Below are 25,886 nucleotides of genomic sequence, written 5' to 3' on the forward strand. Positions count from 1 at the left end.
GCATCACCGAAACACTCTGCTTCTTTGTTCGTAGATAAAGTGGAGGCCTCTCTCAATTATGCAGCTCTTTCTGAGGTCTGTTTGACAGGGTGTTTAAGTGGCTACAGTCTGTGTATTCGTGTAAGCACGGCTGTGACTGCAGTTTTATGTCAGCAGGGGTCATAAGTGCACCAGAGGAGGCGAAGCCAACATAACCATGGGCAGTCTAAGGCCAAAACCTCATTATTTCCTATGAACAAGTAGACACTAAAACAGCGGTGTAATGAATTCTGAAAAGAAAACATGGCAGATTCATTAATGGCTTAAAAACAATTAATAACATTAAGTGGCTTATTTAGTGTTCAACTGAAGTGTGAGTAGTCGTGTCAGGAGTGGTACAAACACACCAGTAAGAGCAAAGCCAACCTTATTTACTTTACTTAAGTACTTTAAAAACAGAAACCACTGACCAAAGTGTTAAACACGGGAATAAAAATACATTAGAAAAAATTACATGAATAAATATAATTAAATTACAGCACAAAATGAAATCAATTAAAAAATGTACAATTAGACATGAGTGAAATAATAAGTGCACAGACAGTGCAGAGGTGTAGTACATGCACTACTTTATATGTACTAGTAGCTCACAACATCCAAGATGGTTACATTTAAATATTTACCTTATTTTTTTCCGTTTTTTGTTTTTTTTTTTTAATAATGAAAATGAAAATATTTCTCCACCTCCAACAAACACATTTATTTTCTGGACCTTTGTCGCTGTGGCATCTTCGTTGTGTCCACCGAGCGCAGCTTCCTGTGCACGGAGCAAATTAACTACATTAAAACTGCGCGCGCTCATTGGCTCGCGCTGCAGGCTCCGCCCGGGAACTGGCCCAGCGCGCGTGACATCCAAGGAAACTTGACACACGGACTGACCCGAGGACCGGTGCAGCTGCGCGTGCGGCCGATCCTTGTGTGACTCAGAGCGCGTTTTTTTTTTTTATTATTATTTGTTGTGAAGCTCACCTGTGCGTCGCTCATGGAAACCAGGCAGCAAGGTGAGTGAGTGCCGTTTCTTACCTCTCAGACCGGGATAACTGAATCCGCAGCGTTACTTTTTGTTTCCAGTTGATCTGATAATGAGTTGAACTTGAGTGTTGCACGCGCCACTGTTATGACGTCGCTGTGGGAATGGAGAAGAGGAAAAAAAAAAGTGTATAAAGCGGAGCATCTGCTGCTGCTTATGTCAGCTTCATCTGTTGCTGCATGGCGCCTTCAGTGTAAAGACTGTTTGTTGAGGGTGCTGCGTTTTTAAGAAGCAGTGCAACAGTTAAGAAGCTTCATGCACACACACGCACGCACACTGTAAGACGACATGGAAACTCCTGACCAAATCCTGGGCTGGCTACTGTTTACCCCCTCTATGTGGTGACTTTCAGGCTATTTGTGGAAGTTCTGCAAAGCCAGAATGCTTTCTATTCACCTCAGGAATTGGCTTAGCCCCCCTCCATCCTTCCCCTGTCTACTACCTTTGCGCTTTGGTCTGCTGCAGGTACTGCAGGAGATAAAATCACTGCTGCAAAAGTCTTTACAGAAGACGCATTGCTTTCGTTTTCTACAGCAGTGCAAAGAATCTGTGTTGTTTTTAGAGTACAGAGTGACTCCAAGCTATAGATAAATAACGTTGACTGACTGCTCAGACCAAATGAATTGTGAAAATGAAAGCTGGAGCTCGAGCAGTAGCTCTGCTTGTGTGGGATATAAAGGATTGCTTATTCAGGTAGGTAATTGCATTCCTTTGCAGTCTGATTCTAAATAGGTACCTGTTACAGCTAACAGGAAGCCGGAAAGGCTTAGAGAGGGAGAAAAGGGGGGAAAAGACTCTGATATGGGAATATGAACTTTATAATCAACTTATTTGTTTTTTATAAAGCAATACTTTTGGTTATATTTCATGGTTACCCATGTACAAGCAGCTGTAATGTCTGGAACAGGGATTTTTTTGTGTTAACTGCTGTAAATGTTATGTGCAGTATCTACTGTTTGCCAGCTTTAATTAATTTTTTCAGCCGTATGACCATCCCCAAGCCTCTGATTTAGCATAGCCACATGACCGCTGGGTCGAATGGTAATCTTGTGACCAAAGGTATTTCACCCCCACAAAAAAGCAGGGGGAGGGAGGAGACACACAGAATGGACAGTAAAGAAGGAGACAATTTTCTTCTGAGCACCCTATGACATAAATCAGTGTTAGTGCTAAAAGACCCTCACAGTCTGGTATGACCTGCTTTGAGTAGCTAAAATCACACATGTTGCTGTATAAGACCCACCTCTGAGGAAATTCTTCTTCTTTATTACCATAAAACATGCTTTTTAGATTAAAATGTATGCTCAGTGTTTTTCCACCCAAGTACGTGATCTTTTTCTTCCCTGGAAAAACTGTTTTTGCCAGTCAGCTTTGCCTCATTGTCAAAATGTGGAACCAGAGGGACATATTGTAAGTGAAACTGGCCTTATCCTGGCCAACTTCCTCCTGTAGTGCTGGAGTGTGGTGTAATGAGATTTCATCTGCAAGAAGGGAGCTTGTATTGCCTAATAGCTTCAGATATTCTTTCTGGATTGTTTCAAAGTTATACAAGATCCCGTTGTCAACCCTCTGTGGCACTGATTTCTTCTTGGTCTGGGTCTCTAAATAATAAGAAGGAGCTACATCCTGTTTAAAGAGCTCGGAGAAGTTCATATCAGTGGCACATAGGGTCAAAAGTCAGGTTTCCTGTTCCTGCACTGAGCTGGGCCTAACTACAGCTGTCAGGGAGGAGAAGTCTCCATGTTTGCATGTATAACCGGATTTCTTGTGTCCCCTCACCCTGCTGCCTTGCTCCGCTGCAGAGATGTACTCTAGTGTTCTGAGTGGATCAGTGGTGGACTGGGGCAGCATGGGCCCCGGAGAGGAATGGGTTGATTCAGCCATACACGAGGGAGAGCAGGGTAAGACTCAACTCTCCCAGTAAAGCAAAAGAAACCCGTAAATCCACCCTGAATCACAAAAAGTATAAAACCACGTCATGCAGTGGTGCTCTGAGCAATGCTGAAGCAGTAAAGGTGCAGAATGTTTAAAGGTGCCTGTCTATAGGAATTACTGGAGCACTTATTGCCCTTCTGTTATTCAGTGTTGATTTAATGAACAGTCAGATGAGTGAGTTTGGTCTGCGTGAATAAACCAACAAGTAAAAAGACAAAAAGACTGGAATTTTATTCCTTAAATTGAAGGGAAAGTCATTCCTTTCATTGAATTTGATATAACTTTACCCAAAGCAGCAGTGATCAGGCTGATTTGAGTGCATGATACCTGTTAAATCACAAATAATCTATTTTTTCAAAGACCTGAAATATGAATGTATATGTAGGAATGCATTTAAACCACACGAAATGTTTCTGCAATAGAACAGAAAAATATATACTACGTGTAATATGACAGGTTTTTGCTCATAGCTACAGAAAATTATGGTCCATCTCAGCCCTTCAGTGCATTTTAACATCTTCGGTGGATTGTTTCGGTATCGCGGTACACAACGTTACCGTTTCATTTAACACTCTCAGCTCTCACCAATTGTGTTTTCTTCCACCACATGCAGCTGTCTCCTTTAAAAAGCCTCCATAGGTTTTATGAAACCTTGTAAATGCTAACATTGTGTCTGCTGGGTGAAGTTTCGACGTCTTTCATCAGTTTTGGAAGAAAATGCAATTCTGTTACAGTGCAAACCATTTGAGGGATATACTGTATACGTAAAATCACTAGCAAAAAACGTTGGCAGTTATATGAGATGTTGCTGACTGATAGGATGATTTCCTTAGTATGAAATTACTCACATTCCTGTGTTTCCCTTAAACCAGTAAGCACTCTGTTCTGTCTGCAGGAACTTCCTGTATGCTTACAGGCAGTTTCACAGCCTGTGAGCTTTCCCACTTTTGCCTTTTCCCCCTTCCTTAAGCTAAAATATTAAATAAGAACTAATTGCTTGCAAAATTAAAAATTCTGTTTTCCTCAGGTACTGAACATGTTTTAAACTGTGACTTTACTCAGGTTTGAATCAGGGTAAGCTTTACCCCTCTGATGAGGAGTCCCTTAGGAAAAGCTCATATGGTTTTACCTCCGTCGTCCAAAATGGGGAAAACCTGACAGAATGGGGTAAAACTTCACCCTCAGGGGACAGCCGGTGGGGTCACACATCGGTGTCTGACACCTGGGCCACGTCCACCGCTTGGGATATGCAGCTGGACAGCACAGGTGACAAGGGATGTAGATATAGAGCCTGTAGATTAGATCAGTCGTTCACTTTGGCTGAACATTTAAACCTACAGCTACCCCTAGGGCTTCTGTTGGCACAAGCAACATGGTAAGCATCAGGCAATCTGATCTGTGACAAAGCTATTAAAAACTACATTCAGTCTTTTATCTCAGTAACGATTGAATTATTTGTATCTGCCGATACATGATTTTTGTGGTGTCCTCAAATGAGAATGCACTCAGAGGTGGCAGTGACTGTTGTTTATCACTCGTGTCACGTTAACATAATAGCCATCTAGAATTTCACATGGGATGTATCCCTAGCGGTTATAATTAAAAAGCAAACACACAGACCCCACTGTATATAATACAGTTTGCATTTAGTCTCAAATATAGACCACACTCAAATTCAAATCAAATTCAAGTTTTATTTGTCACGTACACAGTCATACACAGTACGATATGTAGTGAAATGCTTGGACAACTGCTCGTGACCTAAAGAAAACAAAAAAGGAAAAGGCTATGAATAAGATAGGAAATAAATATGAAAAATTAAAAAGGGTAAATTTAACTAGGAAGGAATAAAATATAAATTAAGGTTAAAAATGAAATAACTGTACAACACAAATTAGAATGAAGGGTAAATTTAACTGGGAGAATAAGATAAAATATATAAATTAAAGTTGAAAATAAAATAACTGTACAACAAAATACACAATATAGAACTATATAAGAATGTATGAAGAAATATAAATAAATATATACACAATAACAGCAGCTGTACAAGTATTAACTGGAAATGAAGAATATAATGTCCAGTGTTGTGCAGTCCGCACAACACTGGACTCAGCCTAACAGCAGCAACAAGGAAAATGCAATCAAACAATTAACCAATCAGATAAATTTAATAAATCCAAATTCCTGCAATTTTTGGGGGGAATTTATTTTCTTTCTGTTACCAAGAGTCTACAATATGTTAAGTGTTCAATCAAAAGTTTTTTTTGTTGTAGAACATGGTTTTTTAAAAAATGGTTGTATATTGTATTATAAAAACAACATGAAATTAGCATCGTAACTTTTCACAAAGTTTAATCTTCTCGTTGTTAGATGTTGCCTGCACATTTCTAGTGGCCCACTGCTCCTGTTTAATTAAAAAGTGTCAGTCACACAGGCCTAGAGACCAGTTTTTGACACCTGGCAACCTCTGGTTGCTAGGGAAACGTGTTTTTCTGAACTGGTTGCTGTTGCCAGGTGAAGTCAGTCGCCGAGAACGTCCCACAGCTAAAACTTGCTTGTGATTGCTTTTGTCACTAGCAGGTTGTCACCGTCCACTGTAGTTTGCATGGAAGACACAGACTTGCCTGCAAACACTTGCTAACAAACCACCGAGCTTCAGCAACATTTGAAAAAGTGTGACAGCAATTAGACACGGAGAAATCAAATGCTGTGTATTATCGCAAAACTTTTACTTTGAAGGCGACCAATCATCGCCTCTACTGCAGCAGCACCGTTTCTTTGAAACCAGTTTCTTGCTAGCGACTGCCAGCAACCACTTGCCAGCCAGTCAGAGAATACACATTTTTCCTTTGAAACCACTGCTTGTTTGAAGATCCCCAACTGGTCTCTAGACCTGTGTGAAGACCTGGGAAATTGAGATTGTCAGTACCTGATCTTACACTGAATCTTGTTTTCAATGTCTGTCTGTTTGATTTTACCCAATGAACATTAACCTTTCTGCAGGTTATTCCCCTTTCACTCTTATCTATATTTCACTGTCAAATAAAGGCATAAGATGCCTTATAACTACTCTTAACCAGGGTATTTCTTAGCTAAAGCAATATTTTGGTGGACCTCAAAGGTTTTGGACAGACAGACATAGCTTAGGTCTTTAAAAAAAAGTTAGCTAAAAGGAAATCAAGGTTAGCCAAAAAATTGCAAAAATCATCAGCTAACAAGTAAAGAACAGCACTCAAATGTGGTCATTCATAGCTACCTTGCAGTGGTTTTTACCTTTATATTCAAAAGCACTTTGAAAAGAAAACATAATCTGTACCTTGCAGACAAACTTCAGCAGAGATGGTGTGTTGTGTTGTGTTGTGTAGTGTTTTGTTTCCCAAGCTTTACCAACTCTGGTAGAAAATATCTAAACCGGGGCTCTGCCTGGCTTTTTAAGGCTGTGTAAACAGGGACACTGCTTTCTGAGTGCACTTAAGACAGACATGAAAAGCTTCTATTGAAACCGCAGGGGTTTAAAATCTCATTGTCCTCCTGCTGTGTAATGTTAGCAGAAAAAGCTCTTTACTGTGGAAAGACCTGCAACGGACTGAACTGCTGCAAGCTGTGCTTGAGTTTCGTGCTGTACGCTGTTTTTGTGTGTGAGTTTGCTGCATGAGCTGCTGCTGTGTCCCCTTTAACCTTAGTTTTCAAAGAACTGAACTACTGATATGTTAAAGTAGCCACTACAGTCAGTGGAGAGTGGCGACACAGTGCAGTACATTAGTCTTTACTAACCTCACTGTCCCCTCACCTGTCTTATAATGCGGCCACATCAAGAGAGGGGACACCTCACCGCAGGTATGTGAAAACGTTTTACTTCCATCCTGTCGAAATGGCGTCTGAGTCAGCATTTAAAGGGATAACTTTAAGTGTTCATTGACACACGACTTGCGTGTATTTACCTTTCTTGCGTTGTGTGTACACTGCCCTCCTGCTGTTTCCTGGTACTGTGTGCTGCTGTTAAGCCCTTTACAAATATCATAAAAGCAAATGGTGCAACAGTATAAGACGGATCATACTAAAATAGTCTAAACGAGTTCACCTTCAGCTCATGCTTTATTTTGGGTGTTTGCACCTCTCTGCAACTATTATTTCAATAGAATTAAAAGGTAAATAAACATTGCTAATCAGAAAGCGTCATTTACTGTAGTTGTTTCATCCTGTTTGTGTATCTGAAGTATGTGTGTGTTCTGTCAGCGTCATGCTGTTCACAGGAAATCACTGTAAATATTTCTGTTGGAGTCAGAATCTGACAGAAAAATGTTTATCATATAAACCTGTCCTGTCTAATCATATTTCATTTCTTATAGCTCGTAAGTTGGGCAGATGGCTGCGATGCTGCTCTTGTAAACAAGCGGAGGTTTTACATAATGTCTTTAATCTCAATTCAACGCTTTTCCCCAAGCGCATGTTTTTCATTTGCTACAAAACTAAAAATCAATCACTGCAACTTGAAATTTGCTCTCCTCCCCGAAGTCTCAACCCATCTTGTTTGAGTGTACGTTAGTGTTTGTGTTTGCCTGTGGTGTTGGTCAGCAGAGTTTAAGCACGATAATCCACATCAGTTAAGCCAGATTAGGGCACTACAGGCTGCAGCCTCAGATTACATAACTGTCAGAGACACGATCAGAGATGGAGACAGACACAGAAAACGTGGAAAAAGCAGAGTCAAAAAAAACAATAAAGCAGAAAAAGGCAGAATGAGGCATGGATGCCAGATTGTCTCTGACATGGCTCATTTAAAAATACACGATGGCAACAAAACAAGTAACAATACCAGGAAATAAATCGGCACCAAGTACAGATTTACTGGTGGTCAGAGACCAGATTTTCACCTTGAAATGTTGAATTCACACCTTGTCATTAGGGTGTCGTCAGTTTTAAGGTCACACATGGACACGCTAAAGTGCATTTATGGTGCCTTTGTGTGTGTTTCACACAGGTTTTCTAGATTCGGAGCCACTGAGAGAGGCTGATGAAGACTTTGTGTCAGACGTCAACCTGAGCGCCTCCATGACGGAGGAAGAGAGGGAGGAGATTCAGCAAGAGTTAGCTAAAGTAAACACACACAAGAACACAAATATATCTTTAGCATTAGAATGATGACTTTTTTATCTCGGTCTATGAAGTCACTTTAGAAGCTGTGTCTTTCTGTGCATGTCCAGCTGGAAGAGGAGATCGGCACACTGAGGCAGGTTTTGTCTTCCAAAGAGAAGCAGCATGCGGAGCTCAAACAGAAACTGGGCATCACTCCTCTGAGCGAGCTCAAAACCAATTTCAGCAGAGGCTGGCACGACATGCAGAGCTCAGTAGCGTAAGTTACAGTATGTGTGTGTGTGAGAGAGAGAGAGGCTACATCACACAGCTAAGAAACAAAGAAAGAATTTGTGTGCTTAATAAGGTGTGTGTTTCGAAGTGTACACGGCAGAATGGCTTTTATGTTAGCTGTAAACACTGATGCCCTTCATAGGACACACTCAAAGTAATCACACAAAGAGCAGGTTTCTCTCTTCTTAACAGCCAGCATTGACTATCCAAAACGAGTGCCAGATATCAAAAAGCTAATTAAAAAAACATAATGTTCTGCTCCTGGCTGCACAGCATGTGTGTGATTTGTTATCTTTGTTGTGCTCACTGTAACAGACACCATAAACCTGATCAAAACACATCACCCAGTGCTGAAGGCTATGGTTGTCCTCAGTGCACAATTAGTAGTACATGTTCCCTTTAGCAGCTGGAAGTCATTGTACTGTACTATGATTTTCTTTTAAATGTCACTTCCCTACCTGTAACAGGAAACATTTATTGTTTGTGTACTTCTCTTTTTTTTTTAAAGAGAAGTTGTCGGTGTATTTCTGAAAAAAAAAATTCCCTTAAAGAAATATTGATTTCAACTGTGTGCTTTAAAAAGTGTACAACTATCTACCAACCTAATAGTGAATGAAATGGTACAAAACGTGCAGCCCTGCAGGTTTAAGGTTTGATTTTACCGGGGCTTTGATGTTCATGCAGATCTGCAGGAGTTGATCTTATTTAAAGATTAATAGGAATAGTTTGGAGTTTGGGGAAATGTGCTGGTTTTCTGTTCTTTCCAAAAAATTTCAGAGGGTGACAAATTAAAAGGAAAACAGAAAGCCTCGACGTCCATAGTAAGAAGATCTGGTGGTTCTGTAATGCTCTGCATGCATGGCACTGCGATCGACTCAGGCTTGTAGGACAAGCAGGGATAGTTAACGGATGGAAAAACAGATGATGGTTTAGCAGTTAAGTGCAAAGTGATCAAATTTACCCAGTGATCCTACATTTCTATCTCAAAAGGAGTGGGTTTTTTTTTTTCAAAGATAACATCCAGATGGTTGGATAAAATGAAAAGTAGTGAATCGTGCCCAGTCACCACATCTCATGTGAATCCAGTGCTTGTTACACTGCGTTCCTTATCACTGTGATCGGGAATGTTTTCTATAAGAATTATTTTTATCCCCTCACTAGACCTTCAGAGACATGCTAGGACAGACTGAAGCTGTTCTGGCAGCATGTATTAACCTAACACCTTAGCAGAAACCCAAATACTATTGTGTTGGGTTTTCCTTTTAATTTTTCATTTATCTGTACAAGACCAGGTGATAATAGTTAGCTCCAAAGATATTGGGAAGTCTCTTGATGGGAATACTAAGCTAAAGAGCCATCTTCTCATCTCCAAAATGTTGTTTCTGTAAGATCTTTTAGTGTCTCTGTCTCCAGAGAAACAATCAAATTTTCTGATCAGATGGTCAGCACTGAGCTTTTATCCAGACAGCAAGAGACAAAGAAGAGCAAGAGGATAGTCTCTGAAGGCCAGCTTTCTTATCCAGTTACACTTTTCACCGAAGATCACCTTACACACAGACTCCATCCTCATCTATAATGAACCAGGGTGACCACAGCAATGTGTGGTGTTAGAGAAACTGGGCAACACAGACATGCGAGAAGCTGTGATAGACGATCTGGATGCAAACAGGCCCAACATAAATTCATGTCAAATTTCTACAATACAAAAAAGCAAAGTAGGGCCTTAAAGTGATGTGTTCGCCTTTTTACTTAACGCTAACAAATAATTTCAAAATAAGCTAGATGGTTATTTTTATTACCAGTGATTGAAGTGAGGCTTTGTAAAAATAATTGCACATATGAATTATCAGCTAAAAGAATCACCCAACATGAACTGTGACTTATTCCATTTGCTCCTGTAAAAACTCAGTAGTGCAAGTTTTAATTACAGCATGTTCATGCTTTTGTTTTCTCCGAACAAGCCTGTGTTGTGTATGCGTCTTTATCTTTCACTGCACGCACCTTTGTGTGTTTTGTTTTGGGGGTTTTTGGCAGCTACAAGAAGACATCAGAGACGCTTTCCACAGCGGGACAGAGAACCTCGGCAGCCTTCAGCACGCTCGGCAGCACCATCACCAGGAAGATTGGAGATATGAGGTACAGACTGATGGTCACATGTTCATTGAATTTCCTGCTTCACACTTGCCAAACAGCTTTAACAGTGACAGTAGTTGTATGCAAACCGTGTGGCCACAGTCACCCAATGAATTTGGTTGTTCTGTGGACACATGGCGTTGCCTTCTGTGACACCCGATCTGCAAACGGTTTTAAACATAGATTAGATAAACTGTTTCAAATGTCTAAAGTCATCTTGCCTCTTCAGTGAAGCATGTTCGCCAAATAGTGTGATAAATGTCGTCCTTCTGCAGAGGAATATGTGCTAACGAATCGAAGCCCTTGTTTGTGAAGGTTTTCAGTCATTGTTTGTCTAAAAGTGGATTTTATCTTAATAAAAGCTGTGCTAGTAGTTCTGCTGACAGGTCAAGAGCATCTTGTATTAAACCAGGCTTCCTTTGTCTAAACACATGGATTGATCCCATTAATTGCTTTAGTCTTTGAACTTTTTCACCATTTAGTCTTTAAATGTTGTTCATGTGTGCTTGTAGCTCACAAAAGATACCATTTAAATGTGCCCGTTGCAGGCACTTGATCATCTTAAAGCTCCATTATCGGCTCATCTGTGTAACTTACACAAGCATTCCTGTTTAACCCATCTGCCCCGCGTGCACCTCCACTTTTAACCAGCTCGGTGACACTTTCTATCTGTGCTACCCATCTCTGTGTCTCAGACAGCAGAGTTTTGACTCTTGGTCTAAACAGTTCAAGGCAGCATCAGATTATGTAAGAAGCACTAAGCTGCTTTCTGAGTCAAAGGGCTCCAGGCAGCAGCTGTCTCCCTCGGTCACTTTCTGTTGTTGTTGAGCTGACAGTCTGCATTGCTCTGTTTGAGAGACGGATACACACACACACACACACACACACAATGTTGGGGTGTTTTGCAGGAAAGCATGTGTCCCTGTGTTAAATGTGCACAGATGACTGCGTGACAGCGCAATGGTGATGCAGAAAGTATTTCCAGGATGTGCAGGTGAAAACAAAAAAAGCTTTTGAAGGTTAGGAACCAAAAGCTCAGTGAGGACATCACAATGTCACCAGGCCCATGTTGCTAGTGCTTCATAATAATAATAGTTCATATTAATAATGTAATAGTGGTGAAATCAATCTGAAGTCTTTTCTGCAGACAGTTTGGCTTTCTTTGGCTTTAAGTGGAAGCACAATTACACTTAATTATTCTATACCAATACTGTACTTATATACTTTTTATACTATTCTAATTATACAATTAAAATTATACTATACTTTCAGTACTTCCCTGTGTAATTTAATGTATCCTTTTTTGAGGATATCAATTGCAGAAAAGCAACAACTTATTATCTTTGGTATATTCCAGCATGTTTGGTCTAGAGTTACTGTTCCCACGGAGGTATGTTCTCACACTCTACACAGGTTTGGTTTGTGTGGGCATGAACTTATTCGAATATTTTTGCTGTGGATATCTATCTATCTATCTATCTTATCTATCTATCTATCTATCTATCTATCTATCTATCTATCTATCTTTATTTTATGATCAACAAAAAAAATGTTGAAAGGTTTAACTTGCAACATTTAGAAATGAACTATAAATACTGGATGTGCCACAAAATGTTCATGCAAATATGAATAGGAGCTGCCTGTCTGGTATAACATGTGTTAATGCTGTGCAATTAACACTGACCAATGACGCCAAGAAAAGCAACCCACAACCTACAGAAAATCACGTTACAGGTAGATTAATAGAAAACAAACTGTCAAATCAAGTCAGTCTGTTACACAGTTACAAAGATGATTTACACTGTTGTTTGTCAACCGAGTTCCACAGCTGGGTTTCCAGTCACTGTTACACTGTTTCCCTTGTTCTTCTTCTGTTTTCTTCTTCTAACACAGATTGTTTACACATGTTTTAAGAGTCGAGTTTCAAAGAGTTGGTTACTGGTGTTACCTAAAATAAGTGTAGTAGTGGTAGTTTGCCTTTTGTAGTTAAATAGTTTTGTATTGATATTAAATGTTTGGTAAAGTGAATTTGACAGAGTGTGACTGTAATGCTGACATCGGCTTGTCCAAGTATCCTAAAATGTTTTTCCGTCTTTTTTCATGCTTCCTAAGATCCAACTCCATAGGGTAAGGAGCCACACAGTAGATTTTATCAAAGTAAGGAGTCTGTTGCAGTGAGTAGATCTCAGTCAGATCAGCTGATAGCACTAACTGGACAGCACAGTATGGACTCAGTCAGGTTCTGGTCTGAGCCCAGAATCACATCAGTTTTGTTTTCAGGGAGAGAAACTGTCTTCCTGAGTCACATGAGTGGCTGCACTTCCCTGTGCAGAGAGTGCTAAAGCTAAGCTAATAAAAAACAAATTTAGGACCACATTGGATTTTTCACTTTTAAATTAATAGCTTTATTTAATAAATCTATTGAAGAGAGATTAATGAAAATACATGAGAAACTCTGGAGTGGCTGCTGCTAATTCCTTGCTTGCATATCTTTTGACATGTAACTGCTTTCTTGTACATAATCCTCTGTCACACTCTGCACATGCACAGCATCAGGACAGAACAGCTAAGCACTGCTCTGACTCTTGGCTTTGTTTCTGGTTTGGTGAGTGCGTGTAACCTGTGTTAATCATTAACTCTTCTCTCACCACGCTCTCCGGGGACAGTTACTCTATCAAACACTCTATGAGCATGCCCGCCATGAGGTAACCACTCTGTGCTTTTGTGCGTGTCTTTGTGTGTGTGTGAGTGAGAGAGAGAGAGATGTTTATATGTGAGATGATCATTTAAAATTTGAAGTTTTTGTGTATTAACACAAAAAAATCCTGTGCAGTCTTTAAGAGTTAATGCAACGCTTGCACTGCTTTGTATTTAGTTAAAGGCACTCTGACCCTGACATACCTGGAAAAATACCTGGTGTGTTTTTTTCCACATGCTCACTTCTTCAGGTCATTTTGACTTTTTTGTGTTGCAGTACCAAAAAACCCCCCATTGTGTTATTTCAGAATATTTTACAAATCAAACATGACCCCTTTTTGAATAAGGGCGCTGCCAAAAGTAGCTTCTTCTATTTCAGAAGAGGATTTCACAAATAATTGTGTGCTCATGTGATAAGACAGCAAAATGTGGTTTATTTTTTAATAATCTTTCCCTCCCTTTTTCACAGAAACTCTCCCAGCTTCAGGTCTTTTGAAGAGAAAGTTGAGAACACAGTTTCCACTATCAAGGTAACCATGTGTGTGTGAGAGAGAGATTTAGCATTATAAAGTGATAACATGTGAAAAGCCTCAAACAGAGTGTGTTTGCCTTAAAAGTAGTCTCACTTAATCCGAGGCATTTAGGGGCACTTTTGAATGTTTTTCAAGATAAACTAAAAACTATTTCATGTGAACGCTGCACATAAAGAAGCTGGTCAGGTTGCAGCTTCTAAGTACTGACGCATAAAACAAAGTACTATAATTAGTGTGTAATTATGAGCCTACACTCTGACAGGGAACCCACTGATTACTGACATTTATAGTGATACCAAAACAAGTCCTAAGAGTCCAGAGGAGTGTACTAGGAAGCAACATTCATGGGTTAGTAAGCTGTGAAACTGACCCTGTTTTTACCCGACTAGATCACCAGAGAGGTTTATATTAAGAGTTTTGGTTTTCAAATTGACTGAAAGCACATTTTCACTCATTCATGTATGGATGCTTTAAATGTGATGTAAATGATCAGTTTGGTACATGATTTCTTGGCCTAAGACACAATTTTTGTATTTTTTCCGCTGTACACCATCACAGAGGATTTTAAATCAAACAATAAAGCTGTGATTGAAGTGCAGACTTTCAGCTTTAATTCAAGAGGCTTTACAAAACAGCTGCATTAACGGTTCATGAATTACAAACAGTGGCTGAAAAGTAACTGGAAAATTCACTGACAAGCGGTTCTGTAATCAGGTGATTCGTGTTCCCTTATTTAATGACAAACAAAGCAGACACAATAGCTGAAGTTTCAAAGCGTTGAATTTGTATTTCATAGTTTTTCACTATAATTTTAGATATGAGGCCCTAAGACATGTCAGTACAAGTTAGAGAGGCCGTCTACATGCTAAAAAAAAAAAAAAGAACAAAAAAACCTTCAAATCCATCAAAGAAAGAGCAGAAACGTGAAGGGTAGCCAAATCAACCATCCAGTGCAGTCGTAAAAAGAATGAATGCACTGACAGCAACACCGAAAGGCCTGAAACACCACAGGAAACCACTCAAGTGCATGACTCCAGTTCACAACATTTAACAACTGTCAAAGAGGAGAGCAGGTGTATTATTGTCAAGGTGTACATTAAAGAGATGTCTTCATGAATGGAAATGAAGGTTTTCAATAAGGTGCAAACCACTGGTTACACCTCAATCAAAAAGGCAAAGAAACTGGATGCTCTTTGATCTCAACCCAGCAGAGTAGCTTTTTAGTCATGAAACACAAAACTGAAGTCAGAGAGACCCACAAACAGCAGTAAAGGCCCACCAGAGCATCTCAAAGTTATGCAGGATGTGGTGATGTTCACGGGTTATATAAATCTGTTAGTTTGTCCAGTTACTTTATGAGCCTCTGAAAATGTAAATTCTTAAACAGTTAATGGCATTTTGAATCAAAGTTGAATATCTGTACTTTAATCACATGTTGATTATTCGATTTGAAATCTGCTGTGGTGGTCGGCAAAGTTGGAACAAAAGCTGGTGAAATGACTCCTGTTTCCATGTACACGCCCTGCAAATGCCCGACAGCTTCAGTCTTTGTAAAAGTCTGCCACCTTGAGTCGACTCTGCAGCACCACAGAACAAGAACGACAGCTTCAGTGACACTTTTGTGCCTTTGTTTCTTGTCCCAGACAAAGGTTGGCGGCACCGGGATTGGGGGCAGCTTTGAGGACGTCCTGTCATCCGCAGCGCACGCCAGCTCACAGGACACGCCCACCAACAACTTGATGGACAGCTCTGAGAGGCAGTGTTAAGGCTCCACCCGGACCACGAGCCAGGGCTTAAACGGGAACTCCGCTGCCGATGTGTCGCAGCACTTTAACTCAAAGCTCTGACTGAAACAGTGCACAACACCTTTTGATCCTTAGTGTCAAGGCGCTTTTGCAGAATACAGATTGTCTTAAAACCTAAATAATTACATTTACCCAAAATGACCCCTAAGGCTGCAGTCGTCTTCTTTTATTTTAAAAGATCAACTCTAAACCTCATATGATACGGGGACTAATGAGAGCAAGGAGCCTATAATGTTTTCCTTCTATTTATAGTGTTGAAGGGTTTTTAGTGGATTTGATGAATGCCATCTGTCCTCCAGAGGTTTCCGAACCACGTTACACCACAGATGTTGATGAGATGGGGTTGGGGAGGAGCAGCTAGCAGATAGGCCTTAAATGACCTGAAACACGACATGAAACGAGTCTGAGCTGATTACACATCAACTTCAGGAGACAGACTGAACCTAAACCCCGCATATCGAGCTGGTACTTTCTTCTTCTTCTTCTTTTTGGCACATTTGTGCTCATGTAGTTCACTCGGCTGTCAGATCACAGCTGGGTTTCCCCAGACACAAAGCAAAAGGCCGATTCCTCTGTGAGATGTGTAAATTTAAGACGAGTGGAAAAAGTGTCAGTAGATGTTCAACACCGCATCAGTATGAGAGTTTTAAAACAGCTACCTTTCTTTATTAGGACAGCAGAAAACTGCTGTTTCACATCTTTACTAGAAATATGTTTGTGATTTAAAAAATTAAGTAATTTTATTACTTAATGCTGTAAAAATGTGACCGATCAACCTGAACATCCTGGGTGACGTTTGTTTAAAGGATTTTACACTACTACAGAAGATCTAGCTCCTCGGGTTTCACTGTGGCATCTAAAAACATTTTGTTGTCGGCATTTCACGATATATACTCAGTGTACTGATATACACATGGGGTTGGGGAGGCGCAGCCAGCAGTCAGCTGGGAGTTGCAGCTGGGGTCTGTTTGAATATCTAAATGCAAACTGTGAGAGCAACTACAGGAAGCAGTGGTGTATACGTGAAAAAGCATCAGTGCGACATGATGTATCATCGGGAGCACAATTTTTGGCTGTAAATGTGACGCATTAATCCAGCGAATGCTGTTACGCACGTAGTGAAACTACATGAGCTCAGATTTTAACGCTGAAAAATTGAATTCAGTGTCACTATAACTAAAATGTTGGTGCCGTAAACGATGAGAATGATCTTTGCAACTATTCAAATCTGCTCTGTGTGGCAAACTCATTACTTTGTCTTTGTATTATTTGCAGTAAATAATCGTTTGTGTTTTGTAGTTTTTACTTTCTCTTCCATGTGTTAAACTTTTGTTTTTGGTCCTCTCCCATGAGAAGATGCTTGGCCCTTGAAATACATTCAATAAAATCCATAAACAGAAACAGACTCACTAAACAGACTCTGTTCTGTCTTTGGAAAATTGATTTCAATAAACCTTTTATGTAATAAATGTCTTTACAGCATAAACACAAAAAGACATAACTGTGACCATCATGTACAATAACACTGTATGTGAATGATCAATAACTGTTTTTATGACTTTAGTATGTATAATAAAGATTGTTTGAACCAAACCTGATGTCACTCTACCGCCGCCAGTCCCCTTCAAGGCCTTACCCAAACCACAGCTCAATTCATGTGGTGTTGTGCACAATCGTAACGAGACAACGTTTGGTGAGCAAACTGATATTAAATCGGCTATAAAGAAAATCACTGGACACACTTAGCTCGACAAAGCTACCTTCTAATTCAGAGCAAGCCAAGAGCTCAGTCATGAATAAAAATAAGACCACAACCTCCTTCCATCTATAAAGAAATCAGTGTCTGGTATTGATTTTTTCATTTTCTTAAACCAGCTGCAGCCTGAGGTGATTAAATGCTTGCTCAAAGCTTGAAGGTGTTGCATACACGCAACTGCTTGATTGCACGATGATTGCACACGTCAGCTTTTAGGAGGCAAGCTGTCTGCAAACAGTCGCATCCGCCAGTCAGTCTCAGAGACTGTGGAAGGCTTGCAGATAATTTCTCTCCAATTTAAAAATGCAGAATGACTGAGATCAGTCTGAAGGAATCTTTGACAATAACTGATATCAGACCTACTCCACCACCTTATTTGTTCAGCCAATCACAGATCTAATCACACCAGCACAGGTGAAAAGTTTAAAGCACCAAATTAGTTAAGATGAGAGCCCTCGCCACAGTTATAAATGTGATGCCAAACTTGGGTTTTGAAGCCTCTAAGTTTACTTTCAGGAGCCAAGTGTGAGCGCATCTTTTTTAGATTCATACCTGATTCACATTCAAGTATCAAACACTAAAGATGTACATGTATATCAAATAACCGAAAAACCCAAGGTGGCACAAACACAAGATCAAGAAATGGCGTTACTAAATAATATGTAAACGTAGCGGTTCCTTAAAAGTCATTTGCTACTTCAAATCTTCAGTCTTTGCTTTAACTTTGTCTTGGTTTAAAATACGCAATAATGTGTGTAAACTGAAAACATATAAAACAATGACTAAAACAATGAACTGGTGTGATTTAGACAAAAAAAACAAACAATATTACAGCTTGTGCGTCCCTGTACAGACTGTTTGTCTGAATCCAGCATCTCTGTCTACCTGAGAAGTCCTGTTCACTGTGTGCGTGTTACAGTCAGGAAGCGTGTGACGTTGTGTGGTCTTTTTCAGGCACCGAATCAGCAGCCTGCGATGGCTCAGACGTCTTTGTGCCATCTGTGTTGGTCATGTGACTTTCTCGCTCTTTGTTCATAGAGCTGACCAGCTGGAGAACGTCCGGGTGGTGGAAACGACCTAAAGACAGCCCAGCAAGATCAGAGCGAGTAGAAAAATGGGTAAATGCTACGATAGACGTGCTGGAGACGTACCGGCTGTGGAGTCAAAGAACTCCTGCAGTCTTCCTGGTGTTCCCTCCAGCTCCTCATACTCGTGCGCCTGCAGGATCATCTCCAGCTGGTCAAACTGTTTCACCAGCCGCGCCTCTGCGCTGCTCTGAGTTTCATATTCCTGCACAAGGACAAAGCATCCCGCTTATAAAGCACATGGCCAGGAAGCAACAAATGCCATGTTTGCAGAGACGTACTTCCCACAGTGCGTAGATTTCCTGTCTGAGAGCCTCCGGAAGAAGACTCGTTAGTTGCTTCATCGCTTCCTGAAAGGCAAGGAGAAGTTACAACTACAGCCAAGTTTAGTATTTGCCTCCTTTATGATGAAGTCGCTTGCCTCTTCTCTCCTGTGTTTCTCTGCTTTGCTGATGTTATCTGATGGCGCGATGTCTCCCACAATGCACTCTGCCATGTCGTGAACCAGAGCCAGCTTTATGCACCTGGAGACACAAGAGTTCACAACAACAGTCAAGGTCCTTTATACTGCAAGCTAAAAACCTTGCAATATGAAAGAGCAATTCCTTGTGATCTCCTATGAGCAAGTACATGGCGACAGCTGTCGCCATGTCGGAAAGGAAGAAGTCCCTTTTAACAGGAAGAGACCCAGAGCACATAAAAAGAGGAACATTTATATGTTTTTCAGCTTTCCTTTTAGATAATGGTGTAAAAACTGATTTTCAGGTGTATGGGACCCACCTGTCCCTGTCCACTGTGGGGTCAGTGATGGTCAGAGACATCATGGCCATGCGGTACATGTGGTCGGACACACTCTCCGGCTTCTTCACATTCCTGTACACCCAGCCGGTCCGCGGCACCCTCTGCGAGTAATATCAGCCATCAGTGACACACATGCAGATATCTGTCTCATAACTGGTTCATCAGGGGTTTTTTGGGGGACACTCTGTGTGCAGATACTGACTTCACTGTGTTTGATAACTCGTCGTGAGTGCAAGTAGGAATATTTTTAAGTTTTGTTTGTTTGTTTTTGCAGGTAAAGCGGGTAAGCAGACCTAAAAGATAATATATCTCTGGCTTCTGGTGATAGATTTTTCTGGCTTTCCGTTGTGGGGAAATACTGTGCACTAAAGGTTTGGTGGCAAAAAACACACGAAGCTGCAGGAACATATCACATGTACACATCTACAATAACAACATAGAGGTGTCTTTGTTCTCTTTCTATAATAACTCACTTTCAATTGTCCGATAAGTTTCATAAACTGCAGCATTTTACTCATGCCGGCTGTTTTGTCCGCGGTGGCCGCCATCATGATCCGCCGACCCGGATACAGAAAGACTGAGTTTGCTGATGTAATGGCGCAAAGCAGCCGCTGGATGGCAGCATACACAACGTAAAGATACCGAGTCGAAGGACACACTTGTATCTGTTTATTCAGGAAGCACTGCCTCTCCTCCTGTCCTCAAAATACACATTCAGGTCTTTAAAATCCTGCAGTTTGTGTTTTAGGAGTTTATGCAGATTTATGGATATTATATAATGTCATTTGCACATCTATGCAGAACATTTTAAAAAAGGAAATACATTGATGAACCTTCAAAGTGCTATCACTTAGTTTGTTTTTCTTTACCCTTTCCATCTTTTGTTTGTTTGTTTATTTACTGTTAAATAATGTGCTACTTATGCTGTAAGGGCTGATTTGTATCCCAAAATTGGTGGAAAAGTGATTCATTTCTTATGATATCTTTTAATTGTTTGTTTGTTTGCTTGCTTGATCTATTCTTTATTCAGAATGTATCCACATTTGTGCGCTTTTACACAGAAGATACCTAATTTGTAGAGGTAAAAAAAAATTGTGACAGGTGAACATCAAATTATAAGATTTCCTGCATGGGCATGTTACTTTTACTTTTATCTAAGTTTCAACCCTAATATTTTGTCATGTTTGCCTTAAATCTTCTGCATTTTTATTTATTTATCTATTTATTTATTTATGTTTTGGTATGTTAATACAAGGTGAGAAAGAATTTACTGCTTTGCGCAGTAATGAGTACAAAACTCTAGATGGCGCGGATGAAACAAGCATGGAGGCAAACGGCTTATAAGACCACGAAGAAGAATCTACACCGGAAGTCAACAAAGCGGGAGATTAGAAAACGTAAACAAACGTTTTTTGTGGGGTGTGCCTTTTTTGTTTCACAGAGAAACTTCATCGACATGTTGAACAAAGCGCCAAGACTGAAAAGTACAATTAAAACGAAGGCGAAGGGCAACATAAACGTGAGGCCGGCGTCAGAGGCGATGGTAGGCTCTCGCTTTGTCCGCAGCTGACCGGTAGATGAGCGACGCTAAATAACAGCTGGTTTTTGCTCCTGTGTGCTCAGATCGAACTGCTGACACTGCTGTTCCTGAACAGCCTGGCTGAAGAGGCGAAGGCCAAAGCGTTTGAGGAGAAATCTGCGACGATCAGAGCTCAGCACGTCAGGGCAGTCTCCAAGGTCGGTTTATGTTCACAGCACTGCATTAACAACACAATCATGTAACCAACCAGTGATTAGAGATTTACTATTCATTAGTAAATCATTAGTTAATCTATTGATTCCCGATTAATCGTTTGGTTCTGTCTCTCCGTTTAACGAAACAACCTTAAAATTAGAGATTGAATTATTTTCAATATTACCATCACCAGGGCTCTCAAAATTTCAAAATCCCTGGTAGCCCTTCGGGCAGGGACTCTTCAGTTTTTGGTAGCCCAAAATAAATGTAAGTAGCCCGAATAAAAAAAGAGAGCAATTTTTTGATTGATGTTTTGTTTCCTTTACAATATTATACATTAAAGTATAATATTGTAAAGGAAACGAAACATTAATCAAAAAAATTTTGAAAACCAAATTACAACATTGTATAAAAATTACAATCATCAACTCAAATACTTTGTTCTAATTGAACAGAAATTTCTATGAACTTGTAAGAACTGTGTAGGACATGAATCAGTCTGTGTCAGATCCTGAATTTGAAATTTCCACTGAAGTCACGGGTAAGAGGCAAGTGGAACCAAGATCGAGGCCATTTGCTTTTTGAAGTTTGCAAAGACTGCTAAATTTTGCCAGTGGTAGTTCACTCTTTGCAACATAGCTGTTCTAAACAGATTTTTCAGGTTTATTTTTAGTATGTTATTTGCAATTGGTGTTTGTTCTGGGAAAGATATTGCAGACTGAGCAATAATGCATTTCTTGCATTTCTCATGGGTTCTAATGGGGGCCTTTCTTAAAATGACTGGTCCCAGTGACAAAGGCGCTTGTCGACTCAGAAATCGAGAGAAAACCAACAACACACCCGGCAGAACATTATGTTATTTACACGGGTGCACATAAGTGGTCCGCATGTGCGCATTCGCTGTCAAAATAAAAGACGCGCACCAGATAAGAAGTTGCAACGCGCGTTTGCGTCCATATAAAAAGCACTGTTTTTGTCCGCTAGAGTGGGATTTTCACGCTAGCGGCAGTGTTCTTCTGCAGATGTCAATAAACGGCTGTGCTCCCTGGCTAGCTCACGGGAAGCAAGACCAAACGACACCTCCGTCTCCTCCTTGTCTGAGCTCGCCACATTGGTGTCAGAAGTGGGATGACGGTGGCACCCCATGTTCTGACCCGAGTGACTTTTCCCCCGCCGGTCGTGACCGGCCGGTGCGCCAAAAGAAGGCACCTGGACATTTGCAGGACTTTGTGTGGGGCAATGGGGTCGTCGGGGACGACTGACCCCTTAGGTGGGGGGCTATGTAGCGGGTCAGGGCTGTTCGGGGTTCTGTTTGTACAGTTATGTTTTGTTTATGTTGCCATAGTGACGGGTGACGCCCTCTCGCTGCGACGGTGTGTCCTTCCGGGGTCAGAGGGCGCCCTGTGTGTTGTTGTTTTTGTTGCTGTGCGGTTGCCACACTGAGCAGTTAGCTAGCGGCAGTGTTCTTCTGCAGATGTCAATAAACGGCTGTGCTCCCTGGCTAGCTCACGGGAAGCAAGATCAAATGACACCTCAGTCTCCTCGTTGTCTGAGCTCGCCACATTGGTGTCAGAAGTGGGATGATGGTGGCACCCCATGTTCTGACCCGAGTGACTTTTCCCCCGCCGGTCGTGAACCGCCGGTGCGCCAAAAGAAGGCACCTGGACATTTGCAAAGTGAAAGCAAAAAACAAGCGCAAATTCAAACGCGATTTCAATATGTCACATATTGACAGTGGCTCACCGATGCCAATGACATAATTACCCAGCTACATTTCCGAAAGAATGCAAAAGCATTGACATATATTTTTCCTTCCTACAATAGCCCGACGGGCAGGGCAGAGATGGATTTTAGTAGCCCGACTGGAAAAATCGCTAGCCTCGGGACGTCGGGCTAGCGATTTTGCTAGCCCTGTGTTACAGGCATGGCCCTTTAAGGATGAAGCCTGATGGGAAATGTAGTCGGGATGTGTGTAGCGGGACTGCCTGGTGTGTGTGAAGAGAGAGAGCGGAGAAGGGGAAAAAGTAACGGTTAGCTACAGAAGAGACGAAAAGAAAATAAATAAAAGGAATATAATAACTCCCTCGACAGCCAGAGTTGTGTCGGCGATGCTCGCTGCGAGTAAACTGTTTCAGCCCACTGTATGCGGTGTTCGTGCCTTAGAGAAGAAATAAAGTTCGGTGAAGCAGTTTCCTACGCGTCCTTCGATCTTTTTGCTAGCGGAGTTGACCTGTATAGTAAGCTGTTGCCGGCTACGAGTCAGTTACGGAACCTTCAAGTAACTGCCAGAGGTTTCCTTACTACGGTTCGGGGCCGCGGATCTGGCGCGGTAACACCTGTATCTGATTGAGGAATCACTCATCTTTGGAAAAGAGAGTTTATTACAGAGAAATGGCTCTTTCCAAAATAAAAGCTATACTATACGCTTCTTCTGGGCTATATTCTCAGCAGCATATTGTAGCGGGTCAGGGCTGTTCGGGGTTCTGTTTGTACAGTTATGTTTTGTTTATGTTGCCATGGTGACGCCCTCTCGCTGCAACGGTGTGTCCTTCCGGGGTCAGAGGGCGCCCTGTGTGTTGTTGTTGTTGTTGCTGTTGCTGTGCGGTTGCCGCGCTGAGCAGTTAGCTAGCGGCAGTGTTCTTCTGCAGATGTCAATAAACGGCTGTGCTCCCTGGCTAGCTCACGGGAAGCAAGACCAAACGATACCTCCGTCTCCTCCATGTCTGAGCTCGCCACAATATATTTTTCCTTCCTACAATAGCCCGACGGGCAGGGCAGAGATAGATTTTGGTAGCCCGACTGGAAAAATCGCTAGCCCCGGGACGTCGGGCTAGCGATTTTGCAAGCCCTGATCACTGTATATAACTGTAAAGCACTAAATGTAAAAGAGTAAACTACGTTTTTTCCCTTATTGGAGGGGTCTTGATTGAATAACTGATATATATAAATCAGCCCTTACAGCAGAAAATACACATTATTTAATATTAAAATAAACAAACAAACATATTATTTTTCTGCACACACAATCAAATCACATGTTAACATTTCAAAGACTTTTAAAGAATTGCTCGACGCTAGGTAGTTTCTGTTACTGTAAAAATAATAACAGCTATCATCTTGTTACATTACGAAGTTTTTCTTTTAATCATTGGAATTGAAACTACATAAAACAGACATAATTTTATTCCCTCAGTATGCTGGCACTTCTTCTTCATATTATTAAAGATATTTTAAACGTACTGTACAGAAGTTAGAAATTTCAGTATTGTGTCAAATTGAGCTCACTCTAAAATTTTTCCGTTCTTTCTTTACAGAAAGTATTGAAAAAGGCGAGAGGATGATGAAGACGGTGAAGAGCATCATAAAGATTATTTTGGAAGGCAGTGGCAATATTCTTTCATATTTTTAATGTCTTGTTTTGATCTGAAATTCCTTTTTTGAGTTTTTTTAATTGTATTTCCGTGCAAGTAAACACTGTCCTTTCATTGTTCTGTATTAAACATTCATGAATTTTACACTGCCTAATTTATGTATGACAACTTAAAATATAGAAAATAATTGTTATTCTTATCTGAAAACATTTGGGATCAAATTCTTTTAGAAAGTCCACATTGAAATGCTTGCAGGCAGTTATTTGGGCATTCATTTGGAAGCCAAATTAAATCACTCCCTACCTAAATGTAGTTAAATTTCAGTGGCCAGTGATTCATCAAACCTGCATATACATAATCACCAGTCAGTCCTGATAAGACCTGATTAAGTTTGCTGACTTGATCCCAAAATAAGGTTTTAAAAAGCTGTATGTGTGCAGATGAGCTCTCTCGAATCTCTGTTTTGTTCTCCCATTATATCCCATGATTCTTCAAATTCCTCACTTCTTCACACTACATGTGTTAGTGTGATGAAGTGATATCCTACTGGTTCCACGTCACTACAGGGTTCCTCATAGTGAGCCAAAAGGTTGAAGTCGTAAAAGTGCCTGATTGTTCTTTTACAGTATCTGCTAAGTTACTAATGAAAAGAGTGTCATGTTTGCTCAACCGGCACCCTGACAGCAGATGTAGCGGGGGAGGGGGTTCAAAGTCAAAGTCATCTACATAACACCCAACAACCAAGAGTCAGGGGTGGGAATTAAGCATTTTTGAAAAAATGAGTTGGAATGGGCTGATTTATACTCCAAATATGGGGCTACTTATTTTGCCTCATTTACATAAACTTAATTATACCAACTTTGTTCATGTATGAGGCAAAAGACATTTTAATTTATCATGTTTTATTATCTTTGTTATATTACCCTAGATATGGAGATATATATTTATATATACATACATTTGTAAATGTATGTAGAAAAGTATGTCCTGATAGGTGTGTTCACCTGTCACAAAAAAAATCCGTTTGGTTTGTTTGTTTATTTTATATTACAGTTTTTCTGTTTTTCTTTTAATTTTAACTATTCTTTTTACCTCTACAAATGAGGTATCTTCTGTGTAAAAACGCACAAATGTGCATACATTTCCAATAAAGAAGCAAGCAAGCAAGTAAACAAACAATTACAAGATACCATAAGAAATTAATCACTTTTCCACAATTTTGGGATAGAAATGTTCTATAAATCAGCCCTTAAAGCATAAATAACACAAATAACACACAGTAAATAAACAAACAAACAAAAGCTGGAAAGGGTAGAGAAAAACAAAGTAAGTGATAGCACCATGAAAGTTCATCAATGTATTTCCTTTTTAAATGTTCTGCATAGATGTGCACATGAGGCAGATCTGGTGTGGCTGCACACCGTACACAAACAAAGGAGTGTTTCACAGAAAAAGAGGGCTTCATTGAGCCTGTATATTATTTTGGTTTGGTATGTTGTACACAATTTTACAAGAAAAATGTTCAAAAAATGCCTCTCGGTGCAAAATGGGTTTAAAAACATAAACAACTCTGGGATACTGTTTGTCCGTGATTTG

At 40.5% G+C, this 25,886-nt stretch overlaps 3 protein-coding genes across 7 annotated transcripts; 2 read left to right on the forward strand and 1 right to left on the reverse strand.

Annotated features, from left to right (window-relative positions):
• Positions 1-88: 88 nt before the first annotated feature.
• tpd52l1 (tpd52 like 1) lies at positions 89-17,133 on the forward strand. 5 transcript variants are annotated; one of them, XM_040018272.1, is made up of 8 exons: positions 89-1,040; positions 7,989-8,104; positions 8,212-8,360; positions 10,409-10,510; positions 12,620-12,634; positions 13,174-13,212; positions 13,674-13,734; positions 15,381-17,133. In XM_040018272.1, exons 1-8 carry the CDS (start codon positions 1,022-1,024, stop codon positions 15,501-15,503), a joined length of 624 nt encoding a protein of 207 aa, XP_039874206.1. In that variant the 5' UTR covers positions 89-1,021; the 3' UTR covers positions 15,504-17,133. The 5 variants fall into 5 exon arrangements, with proteins under 5 accessions (XP_039874206.1, XP_039874209.1, XP_039874204.1 ...); XM_040018270.1 differs by lacking the exon at positions 89-1,040 and adding an exon at positions 5,044-6,844; XM_040018273.1 differs by lacking the exons at positions 89-1,040; positions 13,174-13,212 and adding an exon at positions 5,046-6,844.
• Positions 16,832-19,790, reverse strand: hddc2 (HD domain containing 2). The gene is made up of 6 exons (XM_040018269.1): positions 19,658-19,790; positions 19,164-19,285; positions 18,805-18,907; positions 18,665-18,733; positions 18,450-18,588; positions 16,832-18,375 (listed from the first exon to the last, which is right to left on the reverse strand). Exons 1-6 carry the CDS (start codon positions 19,733-19,735, stop codon positions 18,218-18,220), a joined length of 669 nt encoding a protein of 222 aa, XP_039874203.1. The 5' UTR covers positions 19,736-19,790; the 3' UTR covers positions 16,832-18,217.
• Positions 19,791-20,490: 700 nt separating this feature from the next.
• Positions 20,491-24,434, forward strand: cenpw (centromere protein W). Its single transcript, XM_040018277.1, has 3 exons — positions 20,491-20,727; positions 20,808-20,921; positions 24,234-24,434. The coding sequence occupies exons 1-3, from the start codon at positions 20,497-20,499 to the stop codon at positions 24,258-24,260; spliced, it is 372 nt and encodes a 123-aa protein (XP_039874211.1). The 5' UTR covers positions 20,491-20,496; the 3' UTR covers positions 24,261-24,434.
• Positions 24,435-25,886: the final 1,452 nt, after the last annotated feature.

Source organism: Simochromis diagramma, unplaced genomic scaffold, assembly GCF_900408965.1.
Source record: "Simochromis diagramma unplaced genomic scaffold, fSimDia1.1 OVJJ01000802.1, whole genome shotgun sequence".
Classification (NCBI taxonomy): Eukaryota; Metazoa; Chordata; class Actinopteri; order Cichliformes; family Cichlidae; genus Simochromis; species Simochromis diagramma.